Raw genomic sequence first — 17,968 nt, forward strand, 5'->3', positions numbered from 1 at the left:
ACGGTGACGCAAGTAATATCAGTTTTTCTAACCATGACATCACCTTTCAATTTCGACTGGAGTCTTTTCAATACACTGTGACAATAAAAGTAATAAATGTAAGGAAAGTTAAGATGTAGGCTATTTGACATCTTCACCGCAGTGACTATACACTAAAGGCAATTTTCTCAGGGCCATATCTTTATCTCGTCACTGAGTTTGTGTCATTCAGGCGAGTTTGAGCAGTTTGACGTAGTGCTATTTTTGCATATTATATTATCTGTCATTGCTACACTAAGTCTTACATTTCTCACTTTCCCCTGTGTTTCAGTTTTTTTCGCATTAATTCAAGTCACGACACAGAATCTTGTTTATGACACAATATTTTATCAATATTTAATCAGTTTATGATAACCCTTCCTTTGCGTTTGCAAGGTCCTTTATTAGAGAAGAAGGAAGGATGGGGAGGGTTCTTGCGTTTAGATATATAACTAGGGACATGCCTTTCATACCTTGTTGAATCCTTTTCCCTTAAATATTTTGATATCAAGAGGCTAGGAAATATAATTTCTAGCAATCTCGAGGAGGCTGTTGTACTAAAAAAAATGGAAAAATTACATGAATTCTAACCATTGCATAGCTCGACTTTAATTTACCAAACAATGTGCAACCTTACTCCGTGAAAGGTTCAGTCTAGATAAAGACTAGTGTGTCGCATTTGGATCCTGGGGGGAGGGGGAGGGGGGGGGGGGTGCAACGACAAAAGATGATGCAAAGTTCTTCTTGGGAGTGTACTTTAGTGATCACGTGACTGAGTCTTGGCACTTTTGGTCTCAACTTTGAGGAGGAGCCGATGATGAGCTTGTTTGCCTCTGCTGATTAGCAGATATCGTATCGATGTCAAAAGTGATTGCTATGTCTACACAGCTAGTATTAGAGCGACTTTGTTATTATTTTCGTCTGTCTGGCTTTTTTTAAATTTTAAACCACATTAAATCTCCAATATTTTTTATTTCTCTAAATTTTACTAATCTTTTGAGAAAAAATAACTTCTCCCAGGGAGTCCCAAAATCCCAAAAAATCACCCAAAAATTTACAAACATAGATATATGGGATAATGAAAGCGTTTTGGGATTTCTTGAAACGCGAACGAGATATTTCCGTTAAACCCGCGTTAAACGGGTGAAAAAACGACCTTCGGGTGAAACCCCGCCTTAAAATAGACAGAAAGAGATAAATTCACGTAATTTGTGCGATAAGTATGTTTTATTTGTGGTACTTCCGTCTGACATTCTCTGCCATGCTAACCATTAACAAGCATGAGCGAGCACTTTACAAGTGCTTGTACATAAAAATGATTATTACTCTATATGTGTATTGTACATTATAAAAATATAATTCAAACTCTCCATCTATACATTCAATTATGTACATTAAAAACTATAGAAGTTACAAAACATCTGTCAACTATAAATTTCAATATAAGGTTGTATCAATTTTAAGTGGTATATCAAAAAAACTAATTTCGTTCGTTTGAAGACCTCAGCAGAAAAGTGCTTGTTTATGAAAATTTAGTGAAAATATTCTAGCAACAATAACTCGTTGCTATGTATATTTCCAATTTTTTAATCAAATTTATCCTATTAAAATGGAAGAAAAGTGTTCAGAAAAGTTAAAGTGGGAAACTTTGTTAAAATGTTTTGGCTTTAAACAAGATTTAACATACTACAAACCGTGAAAATAAGGGATTTGTAGTAGCAACTAAACGCCTGTTCGTCAAAAAGGAAATAGAACATCCATCGCTTTCTACACTTGGTAGAAAGAGATAATAAGTGCGGACGACATAAAAAACTATTTAAGGATGGTACTATGTTAATACACTTCAATTACTAAGGTCCACAAACTCCTAAACAACATTAAGGGCCAGTGGTACAGGCAGTATTTTTCTCGAACTCTTTTCTGTCCGGTTCATACACATCGACAATTTCGTATTTATCAGATAATTCTTTCACTGCATTTGACAAATTCTGTTTTCATGAAAAACGACACCTGTATCACTGTCCCCAAAAAATCAATGTTATGGTTAAACATGAAACAAACTGTCTTCAAACTAAAAGGCTCGAAGCGTTAACTTAAATCTTTGTACCACGTATGGATGAAAATAGTCTCCTTCGAAACTGTTATTATGGTCGTCACGCAACGCTTGTTGTCACGCAAAGCTGAGAAGCGTTGCGCGACGATCCTAAAAACTTCTGCAAAGGAGACCAGGATAAAAATTGACCGCAAAGATTAAAAATATGTAGAGTGATACACTCAATAGTTTCCACGCTGACATGCTTGGACAACGCTAAAAAGTATATTTAGGGCAATATTGTTATGTAAGTATGTAAAGTAAAACTTATCTATAAAATTGTAAAACAAATTGTTACCAAAAAGCTAGAGTAGAGAATCATGAATGATTAGTTATGAACGCCCTCTAGTCAGCAAAAACGTAACTAAATCTGACAAATAAAGTAGTAATAATTGGGCTAAGAAACATAGAACCAGAACAAAATATGAAAAGGATCGCCCCCTTAAGTTAAATATTTCCCCTATTTAACACCCCTTTTCTCGATAACGATAAACAAACCAGATAAGAACGGTTTTCAATCGAGTGTCGAAAATAATACGAAATTTCTTGGTTTTGCACGACGGCGTTCTGTGAGTGGTTGAAAAAAAAACTCGCGCCACTTTCTCGACCAATCAGATTGGTTGACGACTTCTTCACGTCAGTTTTCCCGCCCACGTCGCCGGCTACATTTTCGATTCGTGTTCTCATTGGCTCATTGTGTTGTTTACGTAATTTGTGATTGGCCAATCACATTGGCCAATTGGTTTTGGCTTAACGACACTCAAATGAAAACCGTCCAGCAGTGATTTTATTTAAACAATCAAACAATGAAACATAAAACTAATCATTATATAAAAAAAATACGCAAATGAAACTTAAGGTTTAACGATGTGCGTTTAAAAGCCTGTATGTAAAAGTATTCTAGCGTTTATGAATATCTATTCCCTCTAAAAGCGAATCAGATTGATCCGTGAATTGTCTCAATTGTCCCATTAAGCGCCATTTCTTCCTAGCACTATACATGGATTCATCCACTCATTCTTAGCATTTAATAAATGTTATTTTACTCCGCACATCGAAGTTAATTTAGACTCCACTATTTGCGAGGTTGTTCTTTTTCAAGAACTCCAATGTCATCTACTATGCTCCACTTGATAAATAATTCACACGCAAGGTAGCCGGTTTTAAACTTTCACGAAAGATCCTTCAGTTCCTTTCCATTATGTTCGTGGCTCGAATATTCACTTTTTGGACATCAACGATAGATTCCAATAATTTCTGATCCAAGTGCCAGTCCATGTTTGCTTCTTAAAGAATCTTTTAGTCTTATTATCCAGCTAAGTTGGCTGCTGTGTACGGTTGGAGTTTCCTTTGTTACCAATGGCATGTCCAGGAAAATTAACGATTGCTTAACTGTGACTTTGTAGGTGTCTAACCTCTACGTAGAGAAGTAAATACACGCGAATTTCTATCACTACTTGCTTCAGGTATTATTCGTGACTTGTTACACGGCGTAGTGGTCGAACGAGCTGAGGTATTCCAGTGCTTTTTGGTAACAGAATAAGTACTGCTCCTAGAGTAGAAATAAATAAGTAGACGTTAAAAAAAATTGCAGTTAGAAAAAGGCGACAGACCTTATTACAGACTGACTGACTGACTGACTGACTGACTGACTGACTGACTGACTGACTGACTGACTGACTGGCAAACAGACCGACCGACCGACCGACTGAAAAAAAGACAGACTGACTGACTTCATTCGATATCTTATGTTAAGCGATGATACAAAAAATTGAATACTTTGGTCAACTGCAATCTATGAAATATTTTCTAAGGGAAGCATTTAAGATTTTCCTCTCTCCAATCTCTTTCAATATTTCAAGGGGTCATTAGCTTAAAGCTCATTATTTTGAAATAAAAAATACCATTATTTACCGCATACATACCTGATTTTGTATCATATTCGGTCTCTGCGTTCTTAGAAGTTTGACGGTCTGGAACAAATCTACGACTCCTTCAGAGCGCATGCGTTCAAGCACGATACAAAGTGCACAAAAGACACCCGTTCTGCCGACACCATCACTAAAGAGAGAGAAAAGAAGTCACATATATTAGAGTTAAGTTTACAACTAAAAACATAAACCTGTCTAAATAATTTAGTTTTTCCTGAAAAGGATGGCGCCCATCGCAGGGAGCCCATCCCCCACCACTATCCTCCCCCCCCCCCCCCCCCCCAGAATTCTGACAGGTTAACACAACAATTCGCTGTATCCTTTTATTCTCCTGGGCCGGGTTGTTCGAAAGGCGATTAACGCTAACCCAGGATTAAAAGATGATCAAGATTTTAATTTCTCTTGTTTTAAAGGGTTTCCCAAAGCTAATATTTTGTTAAGTTTGAAATTGGTCCATGTCAAAACTGTGGGACAGAAAATATTAACAGAAAACCTCAACGAAATTATATAAAATTGAAATCAAATTTCACGCTAATCCTGGATTAGCTTAATCATACTTTGAACAACCGGGCCCAGGGTAGAAATAGGCACTGCGAGAGTCAAGTATCTTGCCCAAGAACACAACACAACGACCCTAGCTGGTTAGCCACACAGCGGTGCTTAAACTCGAGGACCGCTTGATCCGGAGTCCAGTGCACTAACCATTAGAGCACTACGCTCCCCTTTTTGACGTCGGCCACGTTCTTTACCTGCAATGCACTGTGATTGGTCCTTCTTCCTCTTGCTGTTCATACGTTCTTTGCACTTGGCCTATCAAGTCCAAGATGCCCTCACCACTTTTCGAGCTACTGTCTGTCCAACCAAAGAAATGGAATTGCTTGATGTTTCGAACAGTGCCACTCTGGAAAACGAAGTTAACAAAGGGGTAACTCGTGATATGGTTCACTTACAAGTGTGTCGCTAATTCAAAGGGGATTTGTCACGGTATTTTAGGTAATTCTATCCAGATTTGTAAATAACAGCTCTAAAATGTATTTGTGTCGTAGGAAACCTAAAATAATGGTTCATTTTGTAAAAAAAAAACTGCTATATTACAAACGAGCACTGAAACTGTTAACGAGCATCTTTGGCTGCAGATGGCTCGGATGGAAACGGATTGAGACAACTTGGAAAAATCGGGCTTACTCTTTTCAAGTTGTTTCCCGAACGTCTTCGAAAAATTTGAATCTATCCGCAAATTAAGGCCTATTTCTTCCTTATTTTTGAGATGGTTAAAGGTAATGTTTTGTCATGGGTTAAGTTGCCTACCACTAATTTAAGAACACTTGGTAGTGGCGAAATTGCCAAACATCGTGCAAAAACACCGGGGTTTAGTTTGTTAACATAGGCTAGCCTTTTAAGTGCAGCAGTGATTCAAAGTGGGAGCAAAAGAGTTTTAATGGAATTGAAAACACTTACCATGATATCTTTGACTTTGAAATCTCTGATAACAAAGTGTGGAAATTCTTGTTCCGTAACAGGATCCACTACGTAATACTGGTGTTTGGCTGAGCGATCCGTGGGCCAGTACTTGTAGCACCGCTCCTAATGGGAGAGGGGAGAGGTAGAAATTGGTTACCTCGCGTAGTGTTTGATGATTTGATTCATGAGTTATTTGAAGAAACGATTTTAATTGAGGTAGCATTTAGGGTTAAGCCAGATTTGGTATTTAGGTTAAGAGTCGGTAAAGCATTGGGATAAAAGAACCTTCATCGCGTGTAAAAATATCCTAAAACAAAAAGACTTAATTTTAAAGTTTGTTTGTAGACTAGACATCTTTCCTAATCTTAGCCATTTTTGTTCATTTTTTGGCTTATAACCACCTTTTTGACGGTTTCCTATCTTAATAAACAGTTGTTTCCAGGTTGTCTTCAAATTGAAAGTTATTTCATACATCGTAATAAACGAGTCAATGTATGCCAGTCTAAGTAATGATTTGATTATTACGCATTGCATTTATTTCAATGCATAAATAATTTTACCGCGAGCTCTTCCTTTAATTTTCTCCACAATATTTAATGAATGTCGTTAATTCTTCATGCACAAATTATATTTGCATACCCTGTCTCCCTCGTGAAGTTGCGTCAACATGACAACAATGTTTGAGTTTTGTTCCATTAACATTCTCCAGAAATCATCCACAGTATCTTCCAAAGGACCCTGGGTAGCGATATAAGCACACCGCTGGCGATAGCCCTGAAGAAAGACACAATGTATTGTGGGTTAACAACTCCGCCATCCTTATCCAATATCAGAACAGAATAGACTTCGAGCAGTTATTGGACAAAATTAAGTACCAAAATTATTTACACCTTATTGCAAGCTTTTGTGTTACTGCTTCAAATATCTTATCAAAAGAAATCTTTTCTAACAACACCAAACATCGAAAACCAGTTTCGAAGTTCCACTGAATTCCACTTAATCGCTAAAAAGACGCGAGTTTTTGCCTAAAGCTTGTAAACTTTGAATTTCATTATCTCAGACTCTGATAAAAAAAATTGTTGTACCAAAATTACTTACACCTTATTTCAAACTTTTGTGTTACTGCCTCAAATATCTTATCAAAAGAAACCTTTTCTAACACCAAACACAAAAAACAAATTTCGAGGTTTCACTGAAATCCACTGAATCGCTTAAAGACGATTTTACAAAATGGCTACACGAGAGATTGGGAACTTTAAAATTCATTTTCTCAGACTCTGATAAGAAATTGTTGTTGGTGTTATCACGGATAATTACTTACATCTTTACCTTTTATTAAAGGTAGGAAGGAAATAACGAAATAAGATATAAATCATTCTGGTACTCGATTTTTGTCCCACTTAAATAAATATTACTCGACTTCCTGGCGGATTCCATCTTAAAGATTAAAGAAAGTTTGACAATACTTACGTCAATAAAACTAGCGTTGATGTAATCAGAACCTTCAACACCACGAGCAGATAACAACTGAACTCTTGTTGATTCGTCTAATGAAGACAAAAGGAGAGAGGCAAAATGAGCTATATTATTCACTGAACACGAAAGTACGTAGACAAAGTTTGTTCTGTTCCTGAAGATCGAAGAACCAGATGGCTTATCAGGGGCGAGGTACGCTTAGCTCCAATTTAAATAGCATGACTCAGCTAGGAGTATTTCTACTCCCCCTGGATGAGATGCTAAGACTGGATTGGCTACACCATGTTTTCACAAACTTAAAGAAGCTATGGCACGCAGCTTTAGGCAAATTCGGTACTCACCGATTCATAGAATTAACTGAAATATGACAATAACGTCTTAAAACTGTAAAAGAACTAAAAAAAATAAATGAAAGGCCAAAAAGGGGCATGGATTGCGTTCGGGTAAACTTGAAAAACGTCGACCCGACTTTTTTCAAAATTATCTCAATTTGTATGAAAGTGTCGTTTACAATGCTCAAAAATCATCCTTGTTTGTTCTGTGGCCGTGATTTTGCCAATAGAAGACTTTTTCTCTGTCAGTTTAAAGTTTAGAGCTCTTTATTAGCGAAAATTAATAGAATTAACTAAAATACCGCGGCCTAGCCCTAATAACTGAGACAATTGCCGAAAAGAAACAATAAAATAAAGGGCAACTAAGGAACACTTACATGGCAGAATGTTGGCCAGTCTGTTCTTCGCTCTGTTGATTGTTAGACTGCCTGCTCCTTGCTTCAGTCGGCGGACTTGATTAGGGTTACTGAGCTTTCTGAATTCCTCTGCTAAGCCAGCCATTCCTCCTTCACAAGGCTCGGTAAGGCGCTTGATGTGATGTAAGAGGTTTCTCGCGTGGACTTCTGTGTTTCCGCAGGACACTGCTTCGAGGAGAGCGTCGTGGATGAAAATGTATTGTTCCTTAATAGACAAAAAAGTATGTCAAAATCGGATCAAGAACAAATGCAAGAGTGAATACTTTTAAGTTTGTGGATGAAACCCAAGTGTGTGACCATTCAAATGAAAGCTATTGAGCAGTACTTTTATGTGGTACTGTTTATTGTGCTGTACAAGGTGGTTCTAACTTTTAAGTCTGCGGATGAAACCCTAGTGTGTGACCATTCAAATGAAAGCCATTGAGCAGCACTTTCATGTGGTACTGTTTATTATGCTGTAGAAGGTGGTCCTAGCTTTTAAATATCTGGATGAAACCCTAGTGTATGACCATGCAAATGAAAGCTACAGAGCAGAACTTTTATGTGGTACTGTTTATCATGCTGTACAAAGTCGTTCTAACTATTATGTCTGTGGATGAAACCCTAGTGTGTGACCATTCAAATGAAAGCTATTGAGCTGTACTTTCATGTGAAACTTGCTGGATAAGGTGGGTGGTAAATTAAGAAACTGGTGGAAAGTTTTAAAGAAGTACTTTGGTGTGGTACCGTGCTAGCTTATTTTTTCGAAGTACAGTTGCAAAGAGAAGGTTGGCTTACCTCTGTTTGGACCATGAAGTTACGTTGCGTTCTGAGTACAGTCACGTGTCCGTATATATCGACAGTATTTTCATGTTTAACTCTCTCCAACATGGAGTCAATGACGATGAAACAGGCTGTACGGCCAACACCACCACTGCGAAAAATTAAAATACGTATAACATTAACTTGTGATAGTGAATACATGAGACGCTAGCCTGTGTGTAAGCTCACGTCCTTGCTTGCAAATCTAAATATGGTGTTAAAGAAACAGGTTATAAACAGGTTTGTTACCTGCAGTGTACAACGATTGGACCAGCGTCTGTGGGGTTGTAGAAGCGTACTCTTCTGAGAAAGGCTAAGAACGGAGTAGGGTGGGGTGGGACACCGTGGTCAGGCCACCCGGTGAATTGGAAATGTTTGACTTCTCGTGGCTGCGGGGCTCCCTCCTGTTAAATAAACAAAAGTGTCATTAACGAATACAACAACGACGACGACGACGACGACGATGATGATGATGATGATGATGATGATGATGATGATGATGATGATAACCAATGCACTTTAAACGTCAACAAAAAAAACCTCGAGGTAATTGCAGCTTGTCTTGTGCCTAATACAATAACCAACAAACATGGTCTTCTCTGTTTTATACCCAACAGGTAAATAAGTTGTTCTTATTTACCTTGCAGATCTGTAGCGTTGTTATTGTGTAGTTAGCGAACTCGATCCAGTCCGTAACCGTAACCTCAATATCACCGTATAGTTCTGCTCCTTCGCTCGGCCAGTACTGTTCACATTTGATCTGAACACAGAAAAGGAAGACAAAGTTAGTTAATACATTGATGATCTGGCAGTATATAAGAGACATGCAGTAAACTAGTAGTAAGGGCTTTAAACTCGGCTAAATTGTCAGAATCACAGAGTTTGAGTCAGGTCACCGTTCCCATGCTCTGCTTTCATACACGAAGCAAATGTGTGCATTGCCGAGAATTACCGGCTGAGGAATACCGAAAAGTCAAAGATCCGTTGATGTTTTATACACAAGCAAAATATAGTTTATTATAGATGATAAAATTGTTACTTAGTTCGAAAGATCTTGTTTAACATAAAACTTAACCTACCCTTCCGCGTTCTTCGAGCTCTGTAAGCATGACAATTGTAAATGTTTTGTATTCCCAGATCATTCGCCAGAAGTCATCGATTGTTTCTTCAAGAGGACCTGAACAAAAACGGAACACTTAGTCATATTTCTTTTGCATCATAAAAAAATTTCCTTCAAAATAATAGCTCTAGATATTAAGTCTAACGCTCCACTGAAACATTCATATACAAACCTAGGATAAAAATCAATGTCAAATATAAGTAATATATAGTGACAAATTACCTTGCGTTGCGATATAGGCATTTTCTTTTCGATAACCCTGCAAAACAATAACAATGTTTTAGTATATCAGACGTACAAAGATTATGGTTTTATTTGTAAGCCTCTTTTCAAACCTTTCTGGCCCCAGTTGTTCAAAGCGTGGGTAACGCTACCCGCCGAAATCACTATCCAGTGGATAGCGAAGAACGTTTTGTATGACAGTTATCCACCGGAAAGTGATTTATCCGGTGGATAGCGTTATCCACCCTTTGAACAACTGGGCCCTGGCGAAGTTCGATTTACACAATCAAATTGGATTTTTTTTAATCTTTAGGGCGTAGGCTGACACCCTTCCCCCACCCCCACCAAAAAAAAAAAAAAACGACTTGGTTTGTTTCAAAACAAACAAGGACATTCAAACTTTCTAAAAAAGTTAATAAACAATCTTGTCAAGAGGCAACACCATGACTGAAACGATAAATTAGTTAAAGTAAAGAGAATTTAAGACGTTATCCGGAGTATGAATTGATGATGTAATACTTACGTCACAGAAGTTAGCGTTGATGTAATCTGAGCCCACGATACCGTCGCTGGTTGCCAAGCGTACACGGGAATGATCGACTGAATAAAAAATTAAAGTCAAAAAAGAAACATCAATTTGTCTGTTTCGGACAGAAAAGAAAACGTTGGCTTGTACAAGTAGGACGGAACATCGGGGTAATAAATTCCGTATTCCATTGTACTTACAGGCAAGAATGTTGGGATATCGGTTCTTCGATTTATTGTACTCCTGTGTCGAGGCATCAGATGTAAAGGTCTCTCCTGGTTCGATAGACTAAAACAAGACAAAAGAAATATTGTTGAAAACACCTTTTCCATCCGAGCACAATCTTAGAAGTAAAAACATTGAAATGGTGTTAATAATGAGATGGGGAGCAAAAGCCAAATCAGGGTTGATTTTGGCTATGTTGAACAGGGTGCGTTAGCAGTAGATGTAGCAAGCAGCAGATCTTTTTAATAAAAAACGTCAATACAATAGGCAAATCGGAAGGGAAATATAGTGAGGGTGGAGTTGTGTGGGGGTCTCCTGCCTCCAATGTGGTCTGGGTTCGATTCCGACCGGGGTTAAATGAACATCAAGTTTGCTGTTAGTTTTCGCCCTCCTCCGAGGATTTTTCTACGGGTCCTCCGGTCTTTTTCCCACTGCAAAAACTTACACTTCTAATTTAAATCCAAGGGCCACGCGTTTGTCAAAAGCGATCCCGTTAAGTATCACCTTCACTTTACAGTGTCGCTTTATAAATTTCATTGGAAACATTTATCTGAAAACATCGGCGATAAGAGCGTTATTTACTGACCTCGTATTCTTGAGTGAACTTGGAATTATTCGCAGCTTTCAAGTTGTTGTTGTGTTTCAAAAGTTCAGACACAGGAATTGGCGGATGGTCCATCATGGCTAAAAAACGAAAATCACGTTGTTAGGTTAAACTGTTTCATTCCAAAGTAAAATATCGGAAAACAAACAGCAGCATATGAAAGAACTGTTCAATAGCTATCGTTTGAATGGTCGTATACTACAGTTTCATTCAAAAATTTTTAAGAAAAACTAAGGTTTCATCAACACGCCCACGCGAAGCATACGAGCGCGCTCCCACCCACGCTCCCACGCGCGCGTGCGCACACACGTATAGTTTCAGTACCTGGTGTTTGGATAGTCATTCTCTTCATCTCTACCGGGTCGGACGGTTCTGATTTGTCTTCATCCGCGGATTTTGACTTTTTGCTTCTCCTGTTCCTCCTGAAATGCAAGAGAGACCAAAAAAAGCTAAGTATCGCGATTTTTCCTGCTTCTTGAAGCCAGTGTTTTAATTTACGACACGGTTCGTAAGAGATAATTTCGGTAAAGTTTGAATGAGAGGAAATTCAAATTATCCGCCATAAAATGAACTCGTACTGTTTAACTTAAAGGGACTGTGTCAGGGCTAAGATAATTCTATGTTATTAAATTTTGCCAAATATTCTCTATGAAACTAAATGTTTGCAAATAAATTCATTTTATGATTCTAAATTACAAAACCATAGCTTCATTGCAGCGAAATGTGTCTCCCAGGTATTATAACTTTAAGTTACAATCAGACAAGATCAGTAACTTGATCAGAAAACTGTTTCGCCGGACCATAGTTCAAAAACCCCATATCGCAATCCGTTTCAATCATCGACACCTTTGGCCATCCGTACCTTCTTTTGCATTTGGTGTGTTATTTAAATATTCTTTCACTGTTTTAAGAGGTAATTTTACATATTCAAATGAATTTGATGGTCATTTCCGATGCCTAAGTTTGGCTTAAATCCGCCCTCTCACAAGCGAGGCTTTCGTAAAGAGTAGCTCTACTAAGTTTTTAAATAAAAGAAAAGTAATCCTCACCTTTTACACACAAACACAGCGATAACAACAATAGTGGTGATCAGAACTACTGCCACAATTGGAATAATGACAAAGGTAAGATTCAACCCTCCTCCGGTATGTTCCTCTGGATCTTTGCTGGCTCCAGTGTTTACTTGTTCATCTTTAGCACCTGGTTAATATCACGACAATGGAATTAGCAACGGTCTTTGCAATTATCGAGAAACAAACAAAAGCACATGAAAATACTGCTTGAAAGCTTTTATTTAAATGGTCGCACACCAGGGTTTCATCTACAGATTCGAAAGTTAGAGTCGCCTCAAACAGCATAATAAACAGTACTACATGAAAGTACTGCTCAATAGCTTTCATTTGTCACACACTAGGGTTTTATCCAAACTAGAAGAAAAAAGGACGACCTTGTACAGCATAATTAACAGTACCACATGAAAGTACTGCTCAGTAGCTTTCATTTAAAATTTACATTTTTTTATTGCAACAAACAGAAAAAAAGATAGCCTACTTACAGAACAATTACTTACGTTACCTACATGACTTAACGTACAATTACTTACATTTTTACATTTCATTGCATTAGAATTGCTTACATTCTTCACACTACTTACACTACATACATTACTCACATGCCGGTTACATTACCTAATGTACAATAAGTTACATTTGTTACGATACATACTATATCACATTGCTTACATAATCAAACGAAACAATAGAAAATGACTCATGAAAAAAATTCCTGCCACGTAAAATAACATGCGATAGCAACTTACCAAACTTAACTGGTGTCACGAAGGGACTAGAAGTGTACAGCGCGTTCTACGAGAGAAACAAAACCTTTATTACGAACTTGCTTTTCAGCGAAATTTTAAAATGGGAAAATGTTATTCCTGGCATTGTAAGAAATAATTAAAGTACTAAGTCGCCAGTATTAACTGCTAACAAAGTATCTAACTTTCTAGAGTTACAGTCTCTTGTGAATTGGGAAAACGCCCATAAATAAACAAATTTCAAGGAAAGTTATTTAACGATTGAAGTTTGAAAGCTTGATGCATCTTAAGAAAGTCTTTCAAGCAGTGGGGGAAAAAACCTAAACCCTTGGGATTCAATTCAAAAGCTTTCTCATGGAAATAGCCCCACCCACCATACCCCTGTCTTATTTACCCCTACATGATAACACCCCACATACGTACCCCCTTGTCGTTTTTGACATAAGCTCTTGTGAACATGGTGTAGTATGCACCCTTAACCAACTTCTTGTTGTAGTAGCCGTAAAGATTCTTGAAGTTCTTATCCCCTACGTTAAACCTCTTTGGCAGTTCCGAGGGGCTGAATTTGGCAGCGATGTAGGGTTCCTCGATATCCCTTTTGGTAGTTGCTCGCCTGCGCCTCACTTCTTTGAAGAAATCATCCGGGGTCATGTCTTTGGGTAGTTGGTTGCTTTTGCTCAGCGGTACCACAATCACTATGTAGTAGCTGCATGTAAAATAGCACCAAGTGTTACAAAGTTACAATTTATTTTAAGGCTTTCACTGTTAGCCAAGTTAGATTTGTACCCTGCAAAGATGGCTACAAATAAAATGAAACGACGACTTTATTTTCTCATTTCCAAGCTCAAACTCCAATTTCTCCTTAAGATTTGGCTTACATTTTGTTCATGTAAGTTTTGAGAACTGAGTGGTACATCAAGACTCTGTGCCCTAACTGTCGATTTTCTTTATTCTTACCACTTGACACCTTGAATAATACCGACACTCTAACGTACCTTATCGGCCCATTCCTCTCCGAGGCAGGTTCCAACGCGATGGGGACAAACTCATCAGAAAGTTCGTCGTCAATAATTACCGGTCTCTGTAGGGGTGGAGGGCTGCCTTTGTCGGTTTTTAAAGTCAGTTTTATGCTTGGTCCTTCGCCCATGGAGTTAAAAGCTGACAACTCTATCTCGTAAGTTGTGTGAGGAACGAGTCCTTGTAGAGTGTGCGACTGAAGACCGGGAGAAACAGCGTCCAGTTTCACTTCGCGACTGTGCGTAAGCTGTTTGGGTTCACCTCTTTCTTGATACGTTTTTGATCCCGAATATGAAATCTGTTGATAGAATAGGAAGAAACATAATAAGGGCCTGTTTACATGGAGAAAATTTTTCCCTGGTAGAACGATTACCCTTCAAATCGAAATGTGTCATACATTTGTTGATAAAAAGCTGCAAGCCAAGTTGACCCTGGGTGGAGGATCACTCGTTTGGAGGTAAGGTGCCCGTGGCGGGGAGGGGGGAAGCCGACTTTTTTTCCATGTTGACGCTTTGGCTATTTGTCACTCGCCTACTTTTATCGCACCACACACTTTATCTTAACCATCTTTTTTCGTTTTTGTTTTATTATTACATCTTTGCTGTTTTTTCTACCTTAGAAAGCTAGTATTTTTAGGTATTCTTTGATTCGATGGAAAATGTAAAAACCTTAAAAATGTGCATCTAAATCGTGGCATTTGTAAGCGTCCATATGGAGCATACATTTGTTCATTACATTTGTATTCACCGAAAATGAGTCGAGGATTGCAGCCATGCCTTTTGCAAAAAAGATAATAAACAATTCTTATGATTCTTTTTACATCAAGTCATCGAATTTTTATTAGCCTCCTTAGAGCAGTCATTTGGGTCGTCACAAATGCCTCTTCTAGCCGTCACGCAACGTCTTTCCACCCTGTTGGGAAGGCGTGTTGCGTGACAAGCCCAGGGATAGGAAATAGTAGATTGTTTCGCGGGGTTGGATCATTCCCTTGGAAATTTACCTTGTACTTTGTAATCCCGGCATCCGTGACTGGCGGCTTCCAATTCAACACCACTGAGTCACTGCCGCTCGTGTCGACTGTCAGTTCCCGGCACGATTCTGGTACTGCAATAAAAGGCAATAATAGCGTTATTTTAAACGTTTAAAAAACTGATATGCCTTATTGCTGGCAATGTTTTTACGCGAACGAAAAGAAAATTGTATGTGGTTTACACAAAGACTTCTATGACTAAACTACGCAAAATAATTTTTACTTTTTGTAAAACAAAACTAGTACACGATAATGTTACATATACAGACACAGAAAACGCCACTTTTTAACTACTAACACATATGCAGTTGAGTCTATGGAGAGGAGGTCTTTGCAATCTAGTTCCCAGGAGCTTAGTTCACCTAGCATCACGAGGCAGAGCGAAACAGGACCCTGGGAACGAGATTTATTTGGAGGCATGTCGTGCGGGGCCATTCTCGTCCCCAGGGCCGTTTGTTCCTTTTTAGCCGACAGAGCCTGGGGCACGAGGAACAAGTGGCTCTGGAGACACATAATTTGATTGCCTTGATTTTTAACGAAGAGAATTTGAATTTAGCCCATCTAAACAACCATACTAAAATCCCTTACGACAAAGGGATTTGAAAACAGTTGATTTTGATTTGCTAAATTTAAATTTCCTTTGTTGAATATCTAGACAATCAAATCATGCGTCCCCATAGCCACTTGTTTCTCGTGCCCCAGGCTCTGTCGGCTAAGAGGGACAAAAGGCTCTGGGGACGAGAATGGTACGGGGCGCCCTTTACTTACAGTCATATTTAAGGGTCTTTGCGGAGACTGGTAAAGAGTAATTGCCCAGGCCAACCGACGTCTCAGCGGCCACGCGTATCCAGTACGTCGTGTCACGTGACAGGGCCTTTAAACTAGCGTTAAATCCTTTGGCGCCCATAGAGCTCCACTGGGCAAGGGGAAGATTTGAATCGTCCGAGTAGATTATTAAATATCTCAACACCTCGCCGTTGGGGAACTGGGGCGATTTCCATGACACCGTAACAGAGTCGGTGCTACGGGCCTTAGCCACGAGGTTACGCGGAGGACTGGGAACTGAAAGCAACACAGGTATAGCGGTTAAGGCATGCAATGTTTACAAAGCAGGAGGCTTTAAATTACAGCTTACAGTTACTCAATACAATCCATTTAATCTAATCTAGAGCTTTTTGCTAGATAAGGCACTTACTTTATATAACAATGATTATCACTACACTTATATAACACAAATTATCTTACTTATATACAGCTATTACACAAACATGATTTACTTAAATAAAACCAAAAAAAATTAATGCGTTGCATTTATTCAAGTGAGAGGCAAGAAGACCTACCATCTTCGTCCGTTTTCACGAGAACCGAGCGACTCAGAGGACCAGGTCCCTTTTGTCCGAGTGCTCTAACACGAATCTCATATTCAGTGAACATCTTTAAGCCCGTCAGAAGCACGCGCGTTTGGTTCGGGTTGGTGATATTTTTCACCAATGATTGGCCCCTTCGATTAAGAGGATTGTACACCACGGAGTATCCAACTAGAGGGCCGTTTCTCATCCACTCATCTGGCTCCAACCATGTCACACGAATTGTTGTTGAAGACACAGGAAAGGCTCTTACTTGCAGAGGAGGTCCCGTCGGGGGACCTGGTGGAATTTTTACCCAATAGGGTGCCTCTGGCGACCAGCCAGCTTTGGTTCGTGTAGATACTTTGAACAAATACCACACTCCAGGGTCTGGAAAGAACAGAGCAAAGGTTAGTTTTGAGATCGTGAGCAGTGAATGAGCAAAGGAATGGAAATAAAACATCAAAGAAAAGAAGTTGAAAAGAATAATGAATGATAAGTCAAAAAAAAAAACGAAAAAAAAAATGAACGAAAAAATGTGAAGAATCAAACAACGACGATTGACTGCCTTGTTGTCTGATTCCATGTCTGACTGACCGACTGACTGACTGACTGACTGACCGACTGACTGTCTGACTGTCTGAGACTGACTGACTGACTGGACTGACAGACTGACTGTCTGATTGACTGACTACTGAATAAACGACTGACTGACTGGCTAACGACTAACCGACCGACCGACCGATTGACTGACTGACCGACTTACTGACTTTCCTGACTGACTGACTGACTGACTGACTGACTGACTGACTGACTGACTGACTGACTGACTGACTGACTGGCGGATTAAACGACCTTCCGACCAACTGACTGCCTAACGGAATGGCCAATTTATTGACCAATCAACAAACCGATCGATGATCGTTCAATCGATTTGAAAACAATGCTCATTCTAGGTTCACCAGCTCTAAAAAAATCAACCACAAAAGCCTCATGTAACCAAAACAACAACTTACTTAGGTCTCTAAAAAGATGTTCTTTGGTCGTAGGAAGAAAACTCATTTCTTTCATCTTCAGACTGGCCTGGTCCCTTGCGCGCAGGCGCTGTAAAGATTTCCCATATCGCAACTTGTAAGACAGCACATTGCTGACCGAAGTCCTCCATTTGATTATCACGCCTGCGCTTGAAGAAGAGTCTGGGTTGGAACTGAAAACGTATGGTTTATCAGGTGGTTTTGCTAAGGTCTTTGCGAACGCTGGTACACTGCGGGCGCCATCTCCTTTTATGGTGTACGCTGCAACCTCGATTTGGTAGGTCGTTTCAGCCTCCAGTTCGGTTAAAACAACGTTCTGTCGATTGTAAGAGGAGAACATTACTTTAATAAGCAATTACAATTTGTGTGTTTTCAATATTGTCTTCGCTAGTACTAACTGTTCGTCTGACTTATGGAGAAAAGGGAAGCAGAAAGCCGAAACAGTCAGAATTTCTTTCCTTCGGAAACGTTTGTGTTGTGCTCTCGTAACAAAAAAGCTCC

The 17,968-nt window shown here is 39.0% G+C and overlaps 1 protein-coding gene across 1 annotated transcript in view; it reads right to left on the minus strand.

Annotated features, from left to right (window-relative positions):
• Nucleotides 1–1,226: 1,226 nt before the first annotated feature.
• The window catches only part of LOC144638720 (receptor-type tyrosine-protein phosphatase F-like), a 60,970-nt gene continuing 44,228 nt past the window's right edge, over nt 1,227–17,968 (minus strand). Inside the window, exons 13-36 of the mRNA XM_078497946.1 lie at nt 17,450–17,783; nt 16,428–16,823; nt 15,856–16,149; nt 15,058–15,161; nt 14,036–14,355; nt 13,464–13,746; nt 13,044–13,089; nt 12,274–12,424; nt 11,549–11,646; nt 11,207–11,304; nt 10,596–10,683; nt 10,393–10,469; nt 9,870–9,906; nt 9,607–9,704; nt 9,168–9,287; nt 8,777–8,931; nt 8,504–8,639; nt 7,688–7,931; nt 6,973–7,049; nt 6,142–6,276; nt 5,500–5,625; nt 4,791–4,942; nt 4,036–4,171; nt 1,227–3,662 (exon numbers count right to left, since the gene is read on the minus strand). Of these exons, the coding sequence (XP_078354072.1) occupies nt 3,594–3,662; nt 4,036–4,171; nt 4,791–4,942; nt 5,500–5,625; nt 6,142–6,276; nt 6,973–7,049; nt 7,688–7,931; nt 8,504–8,639; nt 8,777–8,931; nt 9,168–9,287; nt 9,607–9,704; nt 9,870–9,906; nt 10,393–10,469; nt 10,596–10,683; nt 11,207–11,304; nt 11,549–11,646; nt 12,274–12,424; nt 13,044–13,089; nt 13,464–13,746; nt 14,036–14,355; nt 15,058–15,161; nt 15,856–16,149; nt 16,428–16,823; nt 17,450–17,783 (3,774 nt within the window). The 3' untranslated portion in view covers nt 1,227–3,593. The remainder of the gene's footprint in view (nt 3,663–4,035; nt 4,172–4,790; nt 4,943–5,499; nt 5,626–6,141; nt 6,277–6,972; nt 7,050–7,687; nt 7,932–8,503; nt 8,640–8,776; nt 8,932–9,167; nt 9,288–9,606; nt 9,705–9,869; nt 9,907–10,392; nt 10,470–10,595; nt 10,684–11,206; nt 11,305–11,548; nt 11,647–12,273; nt 12,425–13,043; nt 13,090–13,463; nt 13,747–14,035; nt 14,356–15,057; nt 15,162–15,855; nt 16,150–16,427; nt 16,824–17,449; nt 17,784–17,968) is intronic.

The sequence above is a fragment of the Oculina patagonica genome, chromosome 14, assembly GCF_052425735.1.
Source record: "Oculina patagonica isolate OP01 chromosome 14, crgOcupat, whole genome shotgun sequence".
In the NCBI taxonomy this organism is placed as follows: domain Eukaryota; kingdom Metazoa; phylum Cnidaria; class Anthozoa; order Scleractinia; family Oculinidae; genus Oculina; species Oculina patagonica.